The sequence below is a fragment of the Gymnogyps californianus genome, chromosome 1 (genome assembly GCF_018139145.2).
Source record: "Gymnogyps californianus isolate 813 chromosome 1, ASM1813914v2, whole genome shotgun sequence".
Lineage (NCBI taxonomy): Eukaryota > Metazoa > Chordata > Aves > Accipitriformes > Cathartidae > Gymnogyps > Gymnogyps californianus.
Genome location: NC_059471.1, coordinates 103811708 through 103828817, shown reverse-complemented (window position 1 = coordinate 103828817; position 17110 = coordinate 103811708). Strand labels below are relative to the sequence as shown.

At 41.0% G+C, this 17110-nt stretch overlaps 1 protein-coding gene across 2 annotated transcripts in view; it reads right to left on the bottom strand.

The window, feature by feature from the left end:
- The window catches only part of GRIK1 (glutamate ionotropic receptor kainate type subunit 1), a 175498-nt gene that overhangs the window by 63042 nt on the left and 95346 nt on the right, over positions 1 to 17110 (bottom strand). Inside the window, exons 2-4 of one of the 2 annotated variants that reach the window (XM_050895068.1) lie at positions 16355 to 16522; positions 13662 to 13919; positions 5816 to 5997 (exon numbers count right to left, since the gene is read on the bottom strand). In XM_050895068.1, coding sequence (XP_050751025.1) covers positions 5816 to 5997; positions 13662 to 13919; positions 16355 to 16522 — 608 coding nt within the window. Of the gene's footprint in view, positions 1 to 5815; positions 5998 to 13661; positions 13920 to 16354; positions 16523 to 17110 lie in introns of those variants that run through there. The other variant, XM_050895076.1, reaches the window with a different exon arrangement.

Below are 17110 nucleotides of genomic sequence, written 5' to 3'. Positions count from 1 at the left end.
AATAATAGCCCCTCTGCCTCCTTGCCTCTCAATTATTTGATATAAAAGGTTTATATTGTGTTTACAGTGTTTCCCTGGACTCTATGTAGACAGCTTTGCTCAGACATGACTTAACTCACTGGAAATCTGCATCCCACTCAGTCACATCAGTGGCCCAGCTGGAGTGGTATAGAGTTCCTCCAACATGGACATGAGCCATATCAAGAAACAAGATATGCTCTGTAAATACTTCGCTAGTATTGAAGTCCAGCTGGAAACATGGGCCATAGCAATAGGGCAGGATGAATGTGTTGGCCCAGGGCCCCAGTCAACTGTGGCTGGCTCCTTCTGCTTCCTGAAGAAATCCCAGGGAGCTAGGGCAGCAGCACTACCTTTCAAACTCCAGCATGGACATCTTCTCACAGTACCAAGACTGACAGCACTCTTTTAGTTTGAAAGTCTGCTTGCATTTGCACCACCCAGTGAATCTTCCAAAGAAGGAAAGAACAACTACATGAGCAAGTTTATGTAACTAGTTTAGCTTTCATCTAGACAGCACAGCTAACAAGAACAGAGAAGCAGAGGTCTCAGCATAGCGCAGCTATGATGTTACACAGCCAGGACCCCAAAAGACTGTACTCTGACTAATAACCTGTGCTACTGTATCTTCCAAGCTCAGAATAAAGTTTCTGAGGCAATGGCCACATTTACTTCTATGGAGACCTACAGTTAGATTTTAGAATGAAGTGCACTGCCAAATTTCAGGGTGAATTACCCTGCCACACCATTCCTGTGCCCATTGTCTTCACTGATGTCTTAACCTATGGCTCTCGCCATCTGATGCCATTCAGCAGGAACCCGGTGGCCAGAAGAGGACATCACCCCAGCAAAACCCCTTTATAAAATGAATAAGAGAGAGGAGAACCAGTGAGCTGAGCATCTATCTGCTTCTCACCCTGGGGCTTGGGGGATCTGGGAGGATCTGCCACTGGTATTTCTCCAGTGGCAGTGATAACAGAGCTAATCTTGCCTTATCTTAGCAGAGAGTGGGCTTCAGCCTATCTGTCAAGTTACTAGAAGGAGCATACTCAAGAAATGAAGTTTTATATTCTCACACTTATTATTGTATCTGGAACGTATACTATGACGACACTTAGTTTTCGTGCTTTTGTAGGAACTGAAGTAATTATTTTGCTCTTTGTCTGTCACATAGTGAAAATGAAAATAGAAGTCTTTATAAACCGCTTTATGACTGTCCTAAACCTGATTAAATACACAGTACATTTCATAAAATTTATTTTAAAGGTGTGGAGGAAGGAGTAGATAATTAAAGGCTAGTAGCAACATAATGTATAAGAGATGAGTTTACCTAGCAGTAAAATCTATGTCAGCTGTTGGTGTGTTAGAAGAAAAAAATGAAGGTTAACCATAACAACTAAACCTCTTGAACTAAGTTCCTCATTCAAAAAGGGAGTATCAGACTAAATACAGTATGTGCAGGATACATTGGAAGATTCGTGCATAAAACAGATAGCAATTTGCAACAGACAGATTTAACTGACTTGTGGGATTGCTTAGCTAGTCTAGACAGAGCACCAAATCTCTGTGCACAGAATATTTCAGGCGAATGTTGTAACCACCAGGTTTTCCCCTAAGAAAAAGTTCCTTGCCTAAGAGACTCAGTCCTGCTGGTCTTTGGCAAGTTTGGAGGGTGCCTTATTTTCTCACTCTCTTTCAGAGATGTCTGGTTTTAGGCTTGGGAAGGAAAGAGATGCCAGGCACCCTCGGAGCAGAGCAGGACAGGCACTGCTGAAGTCAAACAGAGAGGCTCCTACAGAGCTTAAGCAGATCCTGAGCAGGACTTTAGAGATCACAATTTTACCCTAAGAAGCCACAACTGCACTTCACTCCTGCTTTTGGCATCTAATTCTCTACTAGATCTCTCTCCTTGTCAGATGATTTGTCCAGTCTTCATGTGTTTTGAAGCTCCAGCAGCCAAGATTTTCAAGTAGACTATGGCAGTGTCAGACCAGCTGCAACTTTTTCCATCAGCTGTGCTGGTGCAGTATGTCTTGTTTGAAAACCCTGCTGGCATAACCTCCCAGTTCAAATAATTTCAGAATATCCAAATCCCTGTGGTGTGGGTCGCTTTGGGCAGAAGAGCTGCCAGTTTGGGTAGTTACCTGGTACAGGCAACAGAGCTGGAAAACTCCCTTAGCCACCATGCACCAGTCGCATGAGGTTACCAACCCTCGTGAGGGAATATGGAGAGAAAACTCAATGTGACTATTGGAAAAGGCAGCAATTAATAATCACAATTTCCTCTTGCTCCTTCCAGATCTGGGTGATGAGAGGGCCAGGCCTCATTAAGCTGGTTGGGGACTGTGAAAGCCTGTGCTCTCTGCAGCATTTCAGAGAAAAGGGGAAATGTGTGAGTTTAGGGAATAGGTTATTCAGCTGTGCGCAGGCTTTGTCTTTTGTTTAAATTAGGTTATTGATTCACCTGTTCTTGTTGTGCACAAGGAAGAAGCGTGGCTTAATGGTATTTTAGTTGAAGCTATAAATAAGCAAAAGATAGTCTCATTTAAGAGAAGAAATCTGTCTTTTGTGCTGTTTTGTAAACAACAGGTTGAAGGAGGCAAGTGAAGAGGTCATGTCCCCTATTCCCACAGCCTGATAAGACGGCTGGGTCAGGTAGCTCCACACTCCCAAAAACAGCTCCATATGCTGACTCTTTCAGGGCATAATTTCAGATGTGCTAATCCTTTCGCTCCCAGAAAGAGCTTTTAGGCATCCCTTGTCCTCCCTTCCTGGGAAACAAGCTGTGCCACAGCCCATGCCCCCTGAGTGCTGGTGCGAGCAGCCCCTGCTTGCAGAGCCATTGCTGCCGCCGCCAACCCTGGCAGCACAGGCACCGCTGGAAGAAGGGCAGCAGCTTTTCTGCCCTGCCTGTGCCTTCAGCTCGGAGGCAGGTTGGTGGCTGGCAGCAGAAATGCTGCTGGCAGAATGCCTCGCTGCCCCGCAGCAGGGAAACGTGGCGGGAGCAGGTGAGAGGTGGCCTCTTGCCTCTTTCCCAGAGGCTTGGAGGAGGTGAGGGATGCTGCCCACCTTGGCTGGGGATTGTCCAAAGGAGATGGAGCAGATCCTTGTGCAGAAGGGGCACCCTCGGGCTTGGAAGGGGAGAAATCCAGACCCTTGTGTAAAGCTTTTGCGGGGGGAACCTGTGCAGGCTCAGAGGGTGAGGAGGACACAGGAACAGAGCATAAGCAATGGTGGGTATGTGCCTGTGTGACCCTGCCGCTGTTTTAATCTGTAAAATAACCTCCACCACCCCACCCACTACAAATCACCACTTCCTTTATTTATCTTCTCCTGCATGGGTTACTAAACATCTGCTACATTGTTGTAAATACAGTAGGCCAACAAAAAATTGTTGCTTTGGGGACAGGTTTAGGTGACTGTTGGCTCTGATTCCTACTCCTATTAGAAATCTTATCTAATTTAACAATGATATTTATTTTTCCCATAATATCTATTGGATCATTTACAAGTAAAAAATATTCTCTACTAACATTGCAGAGTTTTCTTAAAATAATTTCTATAGTATTCTCTTTAATATCTTGTTTTCATTCAGTGTAAAATTATATAGGGGTTTCTGTGTACAGTGATGAGAATGTGAACCACAGTAGTTCATGTAGCTAACCTACAATCAATCAGATGAGTCACATGTGAATTCAGAGCCCTCCACACCTTACTATTTCACAGCTGTCTTTGACAGTGAGGAACTTCAACACCTGAGTTACTGCTGCCAGCATCTAGATTCAGCCACAGAACTATCCCATATAAAAGCCATTTTCTCTTTCTTTCTAGCCTATATTTATGTTGCTTCCTTTCCCGCAGCTCTGACCCACAGGTGTACCTCTCTTAATTTTCCTGTTTTCTTCCACACCGCCATTCACCATCCTTCTCTGAGTTCTTAAGGCATTGGAGAACATTATCTGTATCTGCAGCCTGTCAGTTGTCTCCCTGATCCATTTCCCGCACAAACCGTTCTGCCACTTTGCCCTGTCTTAGTGCATCTTTTAGCACTTCCTCTTCTTCTTCTGACACTAAGGTTATTTTTCTTTTTTTTTTCCATACTCAGCCTGGTATTTTTGAAGCTTTGTGCCTCCTGCAGTGCGCCAGACATCTGCACTTTCTTCTTGCAGATCCTTGAAAACTCGTGTTGTCAGTTTAACTCTTCCCCCACAAATCTCATTTTGGAGCAGCTTGTTCCTGCTGTCATGTTTTAATGCTTTTGGACAGCCCTACAGGGAGCAGAGTGAGGGGACAGCAGCTCTCCTGTCCACCTCCCTTTCCAATTAATGCCGCTTGCTACAGTGCGCTCCCCATCACAAGAGAGCAGTTGCATGATTGCACACCCTCCCCTTGCTCTTCCCTCACATTCCCAACATCATGCCTGCATCTGGCCCTGCTATAGCTTAAATATGTAACTTGCACCAAGAAAAACCTAAAATTTAGTACAGGCCAACTTTCCTGACAGCAATAAATCTAACTCTACCAGCTCATGGGAACTTGTGTGTTGTTCTTAGCTGTGTTGCATCTGATTTAGGACACCATCCTGCACATCTGTATTCACAGGACCAAGATTCTCGAGTCTGGAGAGGATGGTTTCAGGCTCCTCAGACTAATGCAACCAGTAAGCTGTCTTACTTACTTTGATACAGAATGCCGCTCTTCATAACTTAAATATTTCAGCAAAATATTCTGGGTTGGAAGTACAGGTTTCAACTTTTATGGGACAGCCCATATCTGTACATTTAGATCAGTGGAACCTCTCTGATGGTCTTCTGGGATCAGTGTTTCCCACTAGACTGACTGACAGTAAAACCAACAACCCCTCATACCTACAATTGCAGCAAAAAGGGAAACGCCATTCACAATGTATTACTTGCTTGGTATTATTGTCTATAGGTCAATGTATTGCCGGAGCCAGTGCTTTAGACTTTGATTTTCTGGAAATATATAGTAAGTGACAACAGTAAATTCTAATTTACAACACTCTTTGTGTGCCCCTGGTAATGTCCCAGCCCATTAACATCAGGCTTTGTGGTGTTTGTCCTTGCCTTGTGTGGCTGTCCAACTCTCATGCTTAGGTCAGGGCTGTGTCAACCCTTGCATAATAGCCTCTCTTCCTGTTTTAAAGTATACATTTTTCTTCTGATACTTTCTCCATTCCATCTTCTTGGTGTCGCAGAGTTTAAAATGTAATGAGGTAGTGCCAGCAGACCAAATCTTGCTTTGTTACAGGGAAGTGAATGCAGAGTTACACTCTTGTCTGCAGTGGATTAATGCCCTGTTGTTACTGTAGTCAGCGTTGAACCTGATGTGCAACCTCTGTGGAGGCAATAGCTCAACGTGAGCTGCTCCCTAAGCACTCCAAAATGGGCTCTTTCTTTTTTTGGGGGGGAAGACATAAGAACTGTATTGATTAAACCAGGACAAGCTAAAATAAATGCAACAATCTTCCTAGTCAAGCAGAACCTGAAGTATTAAAAAGAAATACATATTTCTTTCTATGGGGTATCGATGGGCTTCTCTTCAGACATCAGTACTGCTGCTGGTCCTTATGGCTTTGTGAAGCCCTGAAGTCTTGTGGAGTGCTCAGATGCTGCTGCACGTTCTGTAACAACTTCTGTCCCTGGTATTAAAAAGCCTATGTCCTAATTGGTAAATGCATTCAGTTTTAGTGTTTCCCAGAAAATGAAAACCAGAGAGGCTGACAACTTTCAGAATACAAAATGAATGTCATGCTTTTTCACCCCCTTCCCCTTACCTGCTTAAGGATTTCCGCTGCCGTTTCATGTGAGCAATCAAATATCACATAGAACTCCTTGCCCTTCTTCATCTCCTTGAGTAAAGGCCTGGCATCTTTATTCCCAGAGGGCAGCTGGCGGATTTTGATTTTAATGTTGTATCTAGAAGGGGCTTTGATGAGCTCTTGCAGGCGAATTAGACCTGAAAAATGATATGCAATTATACAAGTAGCCATTCTGTGCAATGAGTATTTATTGTCACTTAAACAGGGTCTCTTATCAGTCCCAACATATTTTTCATACCCAAAGGGTAGTTGTTAGCTTCATATTTGCCAGCCTCCTAACTAATATTGTTATAGCTTTTCCTTTTCATGGTTATACTTGGCTTCAACATCTAAATATTCTGAAATGTATTTTTAATTGGTTGACTATAGGATATGTTCGTATTGATGCTATATTGCTACAGTTTATTGCAAAAAGGATATAATGCTTCTTCCCTGGCAGCTAATTATTATTTCAATATTAAACAACAAGAACATAGAATTAAAGAAACATCCTAACTTTCCTACCTAATGTCGAGCATGAGCGGATGAGGGGCGACAGAGGGAGAAAAATGTTCAATGGCCAGCACCTCCATTGTGGCTCACTTAGAAGCCAGTGGTTAGCCTGAGTGGCACTTACCAATAATTATTCTTAATAGCCACCCATATGACTCTCATATTGTCCTCATTTCAGCATACATTGCAATACCCCAGAGGAGGAGCCTTAAATTTTTCTTATCATCAGTTTAGAGAGAAAAAGCCTGAAAGTACAGTGACTTGTGTAAGGTCACTCAGCAAGTCTGAGATCTTATAAAACTGAAATATTTTGAGACCCAGCTCTATACCTGTAAACACAAGAACATGATTTCTAAGACTATGTCTTCAGCTGGTACAAATCTACACAGCTTATTTGAAGTCAGTGGAGCTCAACTAGTTGAAGATTTGTCCAAGTATTTAAAAACAGTGCAATTCTACTAGCTAATTCAGCACTCCTATGTAATTTGTACTGCCTCCAAAACCTAAGTAAGATAGTTAAGAGTTCTTTGAGGTGTGTGATTACAGTCTCTTTTCTCATTATCTATGAATGTAATTTACCCGCAAAAAACTTGTGATCTCCTGCTGAGTGAAAGTAAAAGGCTGTCTTAAAAATATGCATAAAGACAGAGAGAATACGGGCAAGAAGCACTTCTTGAACAAAGATCAAACAAATTATTAATATGAAAAAACTCATCGCTCTCCTGCTGGGAGTGGGTATATATTTGTCTTGTGCATGAATGTTCTTGGTTGAATGGTCCGATGGTATAGATGAAGCAAGACGAAGCATCACTATTTCTTCTGAGGTTAACAAGTGATTGCTATGTTGAGAACTGTTGGCTTTCACTCAAGTACTGGCAATGTGTTTTGAAAAAAATAATCTTTCCCTCTGCCTGCAATGCTGGGTCTGTTCTTTGCAGGTTTTCAAGTATCAACAATCAATATAGAATATTAAGCATCATGAGTATTCAAATGTAAATTACTGCACGCGCTGTGAGATCGGAGCCTGGCTGGAAGCCAGCCTGTGTAAATATCAAACAATTTGCACTCATTATTATGAGAATAGGGCACATGCTTCCAATACTGTTATTTTTCTGGAGGATGAGGCAAAAGCCTGAATCAACTGACTGCGAGCATTATTAATAGCACAGGGGAATAACCATCAGTACTCTCCTTCCTCTTCCTCCTCCTCAACAAATCCAAACCCTTGGACGTGATACCACTAAGTCTTGATTTGGGATAAATCTTAAATATGAAGTGCTTAGCCTGACTCCTGGGGTAGTGGGGAAAGCCTGGGCAAGTGCAGTGCTTAGGGCAGTCACTTTTCTCTTGCTTGGTGAGACCATCTGGACCTCAGCCTACAACAGGCAGGTGGCATCGTGGACTGCCCATGAGGTTGGGAAAGAAGTAGCAGCCAAGCTGGGAATGGCTCAAAAGTGACATATCCTGGGCATCGGCCCCCTCTCTGCAAAGTGGGTGATGTGACCTGAACTGTGATGCAGGACTCCGCTGGAGCAGGAACTTGGATAGGAAAGATGTTGTAGAGACCGGCCAGGTGGAAGTTGCGGTGGCTGAGCATGAACTGGGAAGGGCCTGGAGAGAGTGTTAGCCAGTCCTGCTGAGAGGAACGGCTAATTTAGGGCTTCAAAACAAAATCGATAAGGATGGAAACCAGACTTGTTTCACTAACTTTCTTGGCCTACTGTCTGTATTCTGCTGCCTTTTACCCAGACATCTAAACACTTTCTCCTTTTCCTTCGGAAACAGAGTTGGGAATTTTCTGTATTGTTGAGAAAGTATCTTGTGGTCTCTAACATTGATAGATTCAGTAAGCTTTGGGGTTGGATTTCCTGCCACAACTAGTGGTTTGATCAAGAGAAATGGTTTGCTCTGACACTTGAGTAAAATATTAAAATATGTGACTGTCTTTGAAAATTTAATATCATTTCATGATGTCTAGAACTACTGCAAGATGTGTGTGACGTAGTTAGGAGTTCAAACACGCCTAACATAAACATTGTGTTCCAAGAGGCAAATAATCATACGTGTCAGCAGTAAGCGTGGTAGTGTGTGTTGGTAGAAAGTGTTCACCTCCCCATTTCCCCCTTTTTTTTTTAATTAAAAAAATGTATAGTTAATTCAGCCAGACTTGAAATTGACGAAATGCTTTTACTGCTTTGAGAGAAAGTACTCCTTTTTATCAGAAAACTGTGTTAGGGTTAGCAAAGTTAGATGTCTCTTGTAACTGCAAGTTCAAAGAAAGCAAATTCAGTAAGAGCTCAAATTCTGCCTTGTGCAAACTAATTGAACTGATATGACGAAAAGATTTGGTTCCCCTGAGCCTTAAACAAATGCTGGGAGAGCAGGCTAACAAGTGGGGAAAGTCAGGGATTCTTACAGAAGATGAGGAATTTGATGTAGTTGCCCATCTCAGTACCTGGTAGGTTAAAATTATTGAATTCAGGGAAGATAGATCAAAAGCAGAGTCAAACCTGCACTGAAGGCAGTGTTATTCCTTTTGTTCGAGTTGATAACTGAGACAAAGTCATGTGTGTTACAGATCAATGATGTGCCAAATAACAAAGTGCAAAAATGGGATATTGGAAGGGATCTATTACAAACCACTAAATTAAACCAGGGAACAGTATGTCTACCCAGTTCTAGCATGTGGAAAGATAAACCATAATTTATGGTACCTAAGTTTGGGAAGCACACGCTTGATGTATCATGCAGTCTATTGCAAGGCTTCATTAGATCATCTTTAAACTTCAGGAGACAATTTTTTGCCTTACACAAAGGCATTGCACTTGATATGAACTAACTCTTTTGTAACACCTTGATGAAAAATAAAGAGGAATTAATAATCAGAATGAAGGCTTATTATGGCCTGGGGACTCTGAACATAACGTGGATTATGCTTAATATGGAAAAAAGGAGCACAGTCTCAACCTGAAAAATAAATACATTTTCTCAGAAGTCTTACTTTTCCCTAGCATTGGAAAGCTATAGGCATTAATGAGCAGGATGAGAATTTCAGGAAAACTATGACATGTTTAAATAAATATTTACTCTATAGCCAGAAGCCATTAATTTACTATCAAGAAAGATGACTTTGTCTGAAAGTCCAACTTTCAACGGCACAGTAAGGACAGCAATTAGAAATAAAAATCAGCTGTAGTGTGCTTTATTATTCTTATTTATATTGAAGTCTAAGAGACAAGAGAGTAAAAATCTGATCAGCTCAACTCAGGAAACATGAAGAAATTTCGCAAATACATTTTAGGAACAAAATACAAGCTTTATAACTGCTGTAGGTGCCTTTGGAGGAGATAGTAAGGTTGTTTAACATGGTGCATTTGGTACCATTTAACATGATACTTGACAAGAAGCAGGATGAGTAAGTACTTCCTATTCCAAATGTAATTTTTAGCACTATTGGTTGCAGGTTTTATAAAATTTGCTTATCACTGACAGTCCTATAGAGTCCACTCAATAGGTTACTAACACTCAACAACTAATGTGATAAATATTGAAACCTTGAATGAATTCTAGAAGAGTGGAAAAAAGTGCTAACATTGTGTCAATATCAGAAAGGGTACATGAAATAACATAGAACGGCTTACCCCAGTGTAAGCACTGGACAAGCTAAGAGTAAAGCTGATATGGTGGTAAAATGCTGAAGAATGAAAACTTGGGACTATAATTAAGAGAGATGTTAAGCTGTCAAGGGAAGATAGCTCTGTATCACACCAAATGCCTTTGGTGTTACAAGTTCTGTTGATACAGGTAGCTTCCTAGACGTAAAGAACTTGCCCCTGGGAGGTGTCCATCTTCATGTATCATACAACCTGCTCATGAAAAATGTGGGACTATAAAATAATCATTTGCCAGATCTCAAAAAGCAGATGTCAATGAGAAAGCCTTATTAAACAGTGGAGTTCTGTGAAGGCTGGTGCTAAACCATTCAGACATTTGTAGTGCTCTTGTCTCTGTATGCACTCCAAAATCATTGACTGGAAAAAAGTTATGGCTGAAAAACATTTGGATGACAAAAACTGGCAGCATGGTAAACAGTGTTTGAGATAAGGAGGGCAGGCACAAGTGATTTGGATCATTTGGAAACATGAGCTCACTCAGATGAGCTGGTTTTTTTAACATTGCTCATTCCAGACTCATAACTGCATTTCCATTGATGGATATGTCCATGCAGGAGTGAAAACCGTAACTACAGAAGGTGGGCAACTACAGCTTGGCAAACTGGCACAGTATGTGGCCTCTGTGCTGGAGCTGGCTGTGACGGCACGTGGGCTTGCAGCAGTGCTGTAGCGTGAAGGATGAAAGCAGGATTTTGCACACTTAATCTTCAAAACAGACTGTTAACCTGGAGCAAGGCTAATCTCAACCTGAATAATCTGGGTATGGACCATTGGAAGTTCACTGTTACAGCTATTAATTCATTGTTTGTTTAGGAATGAAGCTGCTTTTCACACATACAGTTAGTCTCTAAGAAAAAAATAGGTTAATGTTTTTTCTTCTTGTAGTGTAACAATGTCAAACACGAGAGATGAGAAATAAAAAGAGCTTGAGCTAAATGGAGTCACTCTAACTCAAAATCCAGACTATTTATATTGATCAAAGCTGACCTGTTTACTTTCCTGACTCCAAGTTAATAAGATGATTGATGATTAATTTACTTTGTAAATGAAGTCTCTTTAATATCAGTCATTTTTGTAGCTGAACACATACACAACACTTAGTGTTTTGGAATGCTAATTTGATACTGGAGTAGGCTGAAAAAGACCTCTACTTGTTTATCCATGAGTATATTTTGGCATACAGTGCTAGGAGCCCAGCAGAAATCCTGCTGAGCTAGACCATCATAATGGAAATGCAAGAAGACCGCTGCAGTAAGCCCAGCCTGACTTGTTCTTTCTCTTCTACCTCCAGCCCTCTGGTGTACTCTCTGAGTCCAAGGTGAGCAGAATATTGGCACTGAGACCTGCCTCTTGGATCCAGGAGGAAACATGTGCTTCTTTTGTGCTGTCAACAGTGCAGAAAGGAATATAACATTTTTAGCCTTAGAATTGAGGTTTCGCTTTTTTTTTAAAGCAGAATTCTGTCTTTCAGACATGTTTTTGCAACGTGATTTTAATAGGCATGCTTTTTTTTGCATACTCCCTTTAAAGGCTTAGGCAGATGCCCGAGCTCATGGATCATCCAGGTTTGTTTTATGCCATTATCAAAGAATCAATTTAAATGTTACTTGTACATCTGTAGAGCTCTAGAAGGAGTTATACTTCTGTGGGCAATGGGAAGAGAAAGGGGAATGCAAGTCTCAGAGTGGGGTTGACAGTGAAGCGCTTAATTTGCACCAACGACCATTAATGCACAACAGGGTTTTTCAGAAATGCATATGGTTCAGCTATATCTTTACCATAAAAAGATAGTGTTGAAGGATGGTGGTGACAGTTTACAGTGGAATAACTGTCAGCGTAAGTCTTATTTAGTTGGCTCTATTTTCTTCATCTCTACAGATATGATGTCTCCAAGAAAGTCTTTTCTGCTGCATAGAATGCACCCTTACCTGTAACTTTGTGCCCTGCAAAAAACAGTCAGTTGGCAGGCCTTGCCTAGCGCTTCCTATGGTCTGATGGGAGAACTATAGACCTCTCTGAGCTTTTAATGGTTTGTTTACATGCAAACCTTTTCTTGTGAAGCCAGATTATGGACCCTTAATCCATGACTGAGTCTACACTGTAGGAGAGATTATGTTCTCTGCAGTCATGCTTGGAATAATTTTGGTGTGTAATCCTGCTGGATGGGATTCTGAGAGCACTTTAGGTACGCAGTTCTCTCAATGACCAGAGCAGCTAATACATTTCTCAGAAACAAATACAGTACAGTATATGGTATCAGCTACGGGGGTAGTAAAGCCTATGTACACAAAGACATGCAACAGTGGCTTGGACTTCCTTATAACATCAACACTCTTCCGCAGTCTCTGTGTATTAAAAAAAAAGAAAAGTCTTAGTCTCTGATAAGCTTTTAAATCACTTGTTCCCAGGAATGAGTTTCTTATTTTCTTTTTTTTTTCTTTTTTTTCCCTGTGAAATGTGGATGTGTTACTGATATTGATTGTCCGTGGTATGTCGCTGGACAGCTATGACTACTATGTGCCCCGGGGGGACGTTCTTGTCACAAAGAATGAATGATCTTCTCTGAGTTAAGAGTCCCAGGCTGGAAACATTTTGTGCTGGTTTTGGCTGGGATAGAGTTAATTTTCTTCACAGTAGCTAGTATGGGGCTATGTTTTGGATTTGTGCTGAAAACAGTGCTGAGAATACAGGGATGTTTTAGTTACTGCTGAGCAGTGCTTACACAGAGTCAAGGCCTTTTCTGCTTCTCACACCACACCACCAGCGAGGACACTGGGGGTGCACAAGAAGCTGGGAGGGGACACAGCTGGGACAGCTGACCCCAACTGACCAAAGGGATATTCCAAAGGGATGCCATGCTCAGCATATAAAGCTGGGGCAAGAAGAAGGAAGGGGGGAATGTTCGGAGTGACGCCGTTTGCCTTCCCAAGTAACGGTTACGCGTGACGGAGCCCTGCTTTCCTGGAGATGGCTGAACACCTGCCTGCCGATGGGAAGTGGTGAATGAATTCCTTGGTTTGCTTTGCTTGTGTGTGCGGCTTTTGCTTTACCTATTAAACTGTCTTTATCTCAACCCACAAGTTTTCTCACTTTTACCCTTCTGATTGTCTCCCCCATCCCGCTGGGGGAGACATTTACACGAATTGCAACTTTCAGATTCAGTCTTCAGTACCCAGCTGACAAGTGGGTTGACTGTTTCTGAGACAGTTTCAAGGAACAAGGTAGTCTCTACATTAAAAATGCTGCAGCTTGAACTTTTGGGTTGCAGATGCATCCCTTTTAAGATCAACCCCTCATTGAGAAGGAGAATCCCTAATCAGTCCCACACTAGAATATTTATCAGTTTGAAGCTGCGTTATTTGTTCCACAAATAGGAAGCAAAACATGACTGAGTATTCAGAATCCAGGAGCTACCTTCTGGTGACTTCTTAAGGTCTGACGAAATGAACAGCTTTCCAAAAGCCATAGTAGCAGAAGGATAGCTGAGCCTTAAGAGACCTTTTTCTTCTATATTCTGGGGAAAACTGCTGTAAGTATGCCAAACTGAACTACCACAGGCACTCTCTCTCACAGAATTTATTCATGTATGTACATTAATAGAAGTACACGATCTGCAGTGCACCAGTACTACTTACCTGTGCTGTCTTCATATACTACTGTTACTATTTTCCAGTTGTAGTACAGTACAAGATCCAAAACTGCTCTGCTGATGGCTGCATAGTCTGGATAGAGGTTGATATAAAATGCATCTTTGTTATCCACTGTAGGGTGCTTCCATCGGGTCTGAATATGTGGGACTTCAAGTGCATTGCAAATGGACTGCACTGCACTGACGGAGGAGCTGTGGGAAGGTCCAAACAGAGCAGCTACACCAAGAGCGAGCTGGTCACATGCTGAGGGGGAGAGGAAGGGAGAGGAAGGGAGAGGAAGAAGCTGTTAGTTGGCAAAAGCAAGTAACTTGTGTGATGTTTACCGAGATCATTTATTCTCCATCCATCCCCATCATTTCAAAGTGAGAATGGGTAACCATGTCGCTCCCAAACCCATTGAGAGATTTGCAAATGGTTCCTGAAAACAGCTTTACCGATTAGCGTTATATCCTAGAACCTGCTTGCTACAAATGAAAACCAAAACAACTTCTCTGCTCATTACCTTCAGATCACATTGATTCCTAAATTGCCCTTCTCAGAATGGTATTATCTTGGAGAAACCAGGAGCTTTCTGGCTACGGGCTTGCCAAAGGGATGTCATATGAATTAAGTTTCATGGCAGCGTGTCAGGAAATATGTTCATGGAGTCACAACAGACACTATACGGATTTCCTCCGTGACTGGCAAGCTTCTACCAATGTGAGTTGCTTTAATTTCAGGCTACTGAAGGAATATAAACAGTAAAGGGCACTATGATTCATGGCGCTCCATAATCTGTGTTTACAAAACACGCAGTAAAGCCTAAAGCCCTCAGTAATGACACAGGGAAATAAGAACCAACACACACTGACATTTTAATAGCTTTCCAAATCAGTCAAATGCTAGTATCAACAAAGGTTTCTTTCTCCTTGTGCCTATATCTCAGCCAAAAGAATCCCTCCTGTAGGTGTCTTTTCATTTTTCTTTCCCTCCCATGTCTTTTCAGACTAACAGACAGAAGATGAAGTAATATTAATTACTTTTGCCCATTAGTAAAATTTACTGCAAATGTTTCTAATAAGGCCTTTATCGACTGGGACAAAGCCCTGTACTGAGTTGCAGTGCTGCACTTTGTAAGGCAGTTCTTTGTGGAAAATTTAGAAATTACAGTGATTGGATGAAATAGTAAGTACACAAACATCCACAATGAGCTGAGGTTTTTTAAATTAATATTTAGCTCTCTGATAGTAACAGAATATGACAGAAAATCAATTATTTTCTGTTTTCAGTCTACAAATGAGTGTTTTACAGACAGCATAAAATGCACAAGCTTTCAAGGTTTAATTCAGAAGACTTCTTAAAGGATCACAGGTTTTAATGTGCAAATTGCATAAATAATATCAATAATTCATGATGAGAAGAAATTACTACTGTCTGAATGGATTCCTTACATGTAGATTTACAAAAATATTATAATGAACTCCTTCCTACAGATTAAATGGAGAAGGTACTTTCACAATAGTCACAGAAGAGATTCTCCCTCTATAGGGAATCTAAAATCCTGTCTGCCTGGATTATATGGATTATAAATCCAGCACACTTGATTTTTGATGGCATATAGTCCCAGCATATATCTGATACTTGAAAAAGAATGCAATAAAGAGAATTTAAAGCTGTTTTCAATGTTCTTTGAAAGCGTTCTCCTTTTTTCCAGTCTTTAGTAAGAAACTAGAGTACCACGAGGAGAATTTAGTAATTTAGACATTTGGAAGGTGACAGCTCACCAGCATTCTAGCACGATTCATGATGTGAAGCACGTTTATTTTCCAGCCTTCATTTGCCTTATAGCAGACACATCTTTTGCCTTATAGCAAGCGTATCTTGTACCATTTACAGTGATAGATGTTATAGTGAACTGCAAAGCACACCTGCAACGTCTTAGTGACTTACAGGTCTTTCTCCAGACTTGTTTGCATGAGATTGTGTGCACACCACATAATTCCAGGAACTAGATTGCTGTATATAAAATTTTAGCAAACTTCAAGGTTGCCTCCTAGAGGTGAAGAAACACACTGTGCTTAAGGAGAGTTGTGACTTTTTTCCCCTTTCTGTTTTGGTCTGCAAGCAAATTAGATGCAAGTAAATTGGAGCATAATTTTCCCTCTGAGAAAAATAAAAGAATAGGCAAAAAAATTCCAAACTTGTCCACTCCAATTCTTACAGTTGTTTATAACAGAGAAATTTCCTTCTGTCTCTAACCCTCTGAAGCATTAATATTTCAGGACAGGGAGACTACTGGCCTCTGTTCTTTGAAGTACAATAGAAATAATTTGTTATAAATAATGGATATCTGTGTGTGTGTGCTAATTATGGGCTGTGACATCCCACTGTGCTCCCTGTTAGTCCGTGATCATATTCTGCAGAATTCCAGGTGGCAAATCTATTTTTTGGAAAGAAAAATGGGTTGGACTTGCCACCTTCCATCTGGGGCTCTTAGCATGCAGACAGTGTGTAGGTGTTTTATCAGAAACTAGATGACAAGTCCAAGTCCAGCTTCTTTCTTAGTTCAAATAACTTTGAAAGATGAATTTTATGTTACCATTCATATACACGTTACAATCGGAGCAAAAAAGGAGACCAGGCTGGGGAAAGGTAGTATAGAACATGTATGTTACTGACACAGTAATTGAGATAATTACCTCTTCTTGAGGCTTCAAAACTATCAAAAAGGTTAATTCTCTGGATGTCATAGGTTAATGTGGTATTAGGCATCAGTGTTCTGTTTCTATTAATGTTGGTGACTGCAAACTTGAAAGCCAATTCTTCAATATTAACAGGTTCATTTTCCACAGTTTCGAATATCCCTCCTGTTGAAACAGAGATAAATGAGAAGTATTATTCACCTCTTCATCACTGTACAAAAAAAGAGAAGAATAAATTATGAGCAATAATAATCTGAGTGTTCATAAAGGAAAACAGTTAAAATCGCTGTTAAAAGCACTACAGCAAAAGCATATTGGATCATTAGTTTTTATCTACAATGTCACTGTAGGTTAACTCAATATTATGAATGTTGCTTAGACAAACATCTGTGAAAGATGATGCATGTTTATTATTCAGGCTTTTCAAAATAAAATTTTTAAATGCTTGTGAAAACTTCTATTGAGTTCCCAACTAATGAAAGTAGTGATATTCATAGGTCTTGTTCCCCCTGCTTCAATCTAATCTATGTTTAGAGATGAAACTTGGATGTGTTGGAGATGTTTTCTGAAGTGTTTCTGCAAATCTTGGCAGTACAAGATCCACATTCAGAAGTGACTTAGGAGTTTGAGTAGAAATGGACTACAAGTTTCCACTTGAGGTTGGTGTCTTAGTAGGGATTTGGTTTTTTATAAAGCTTAGGCAACATTGTTGGCCATTTCTCAGTTTGCTCAGGGAGAGGTGAGTATTTTTAC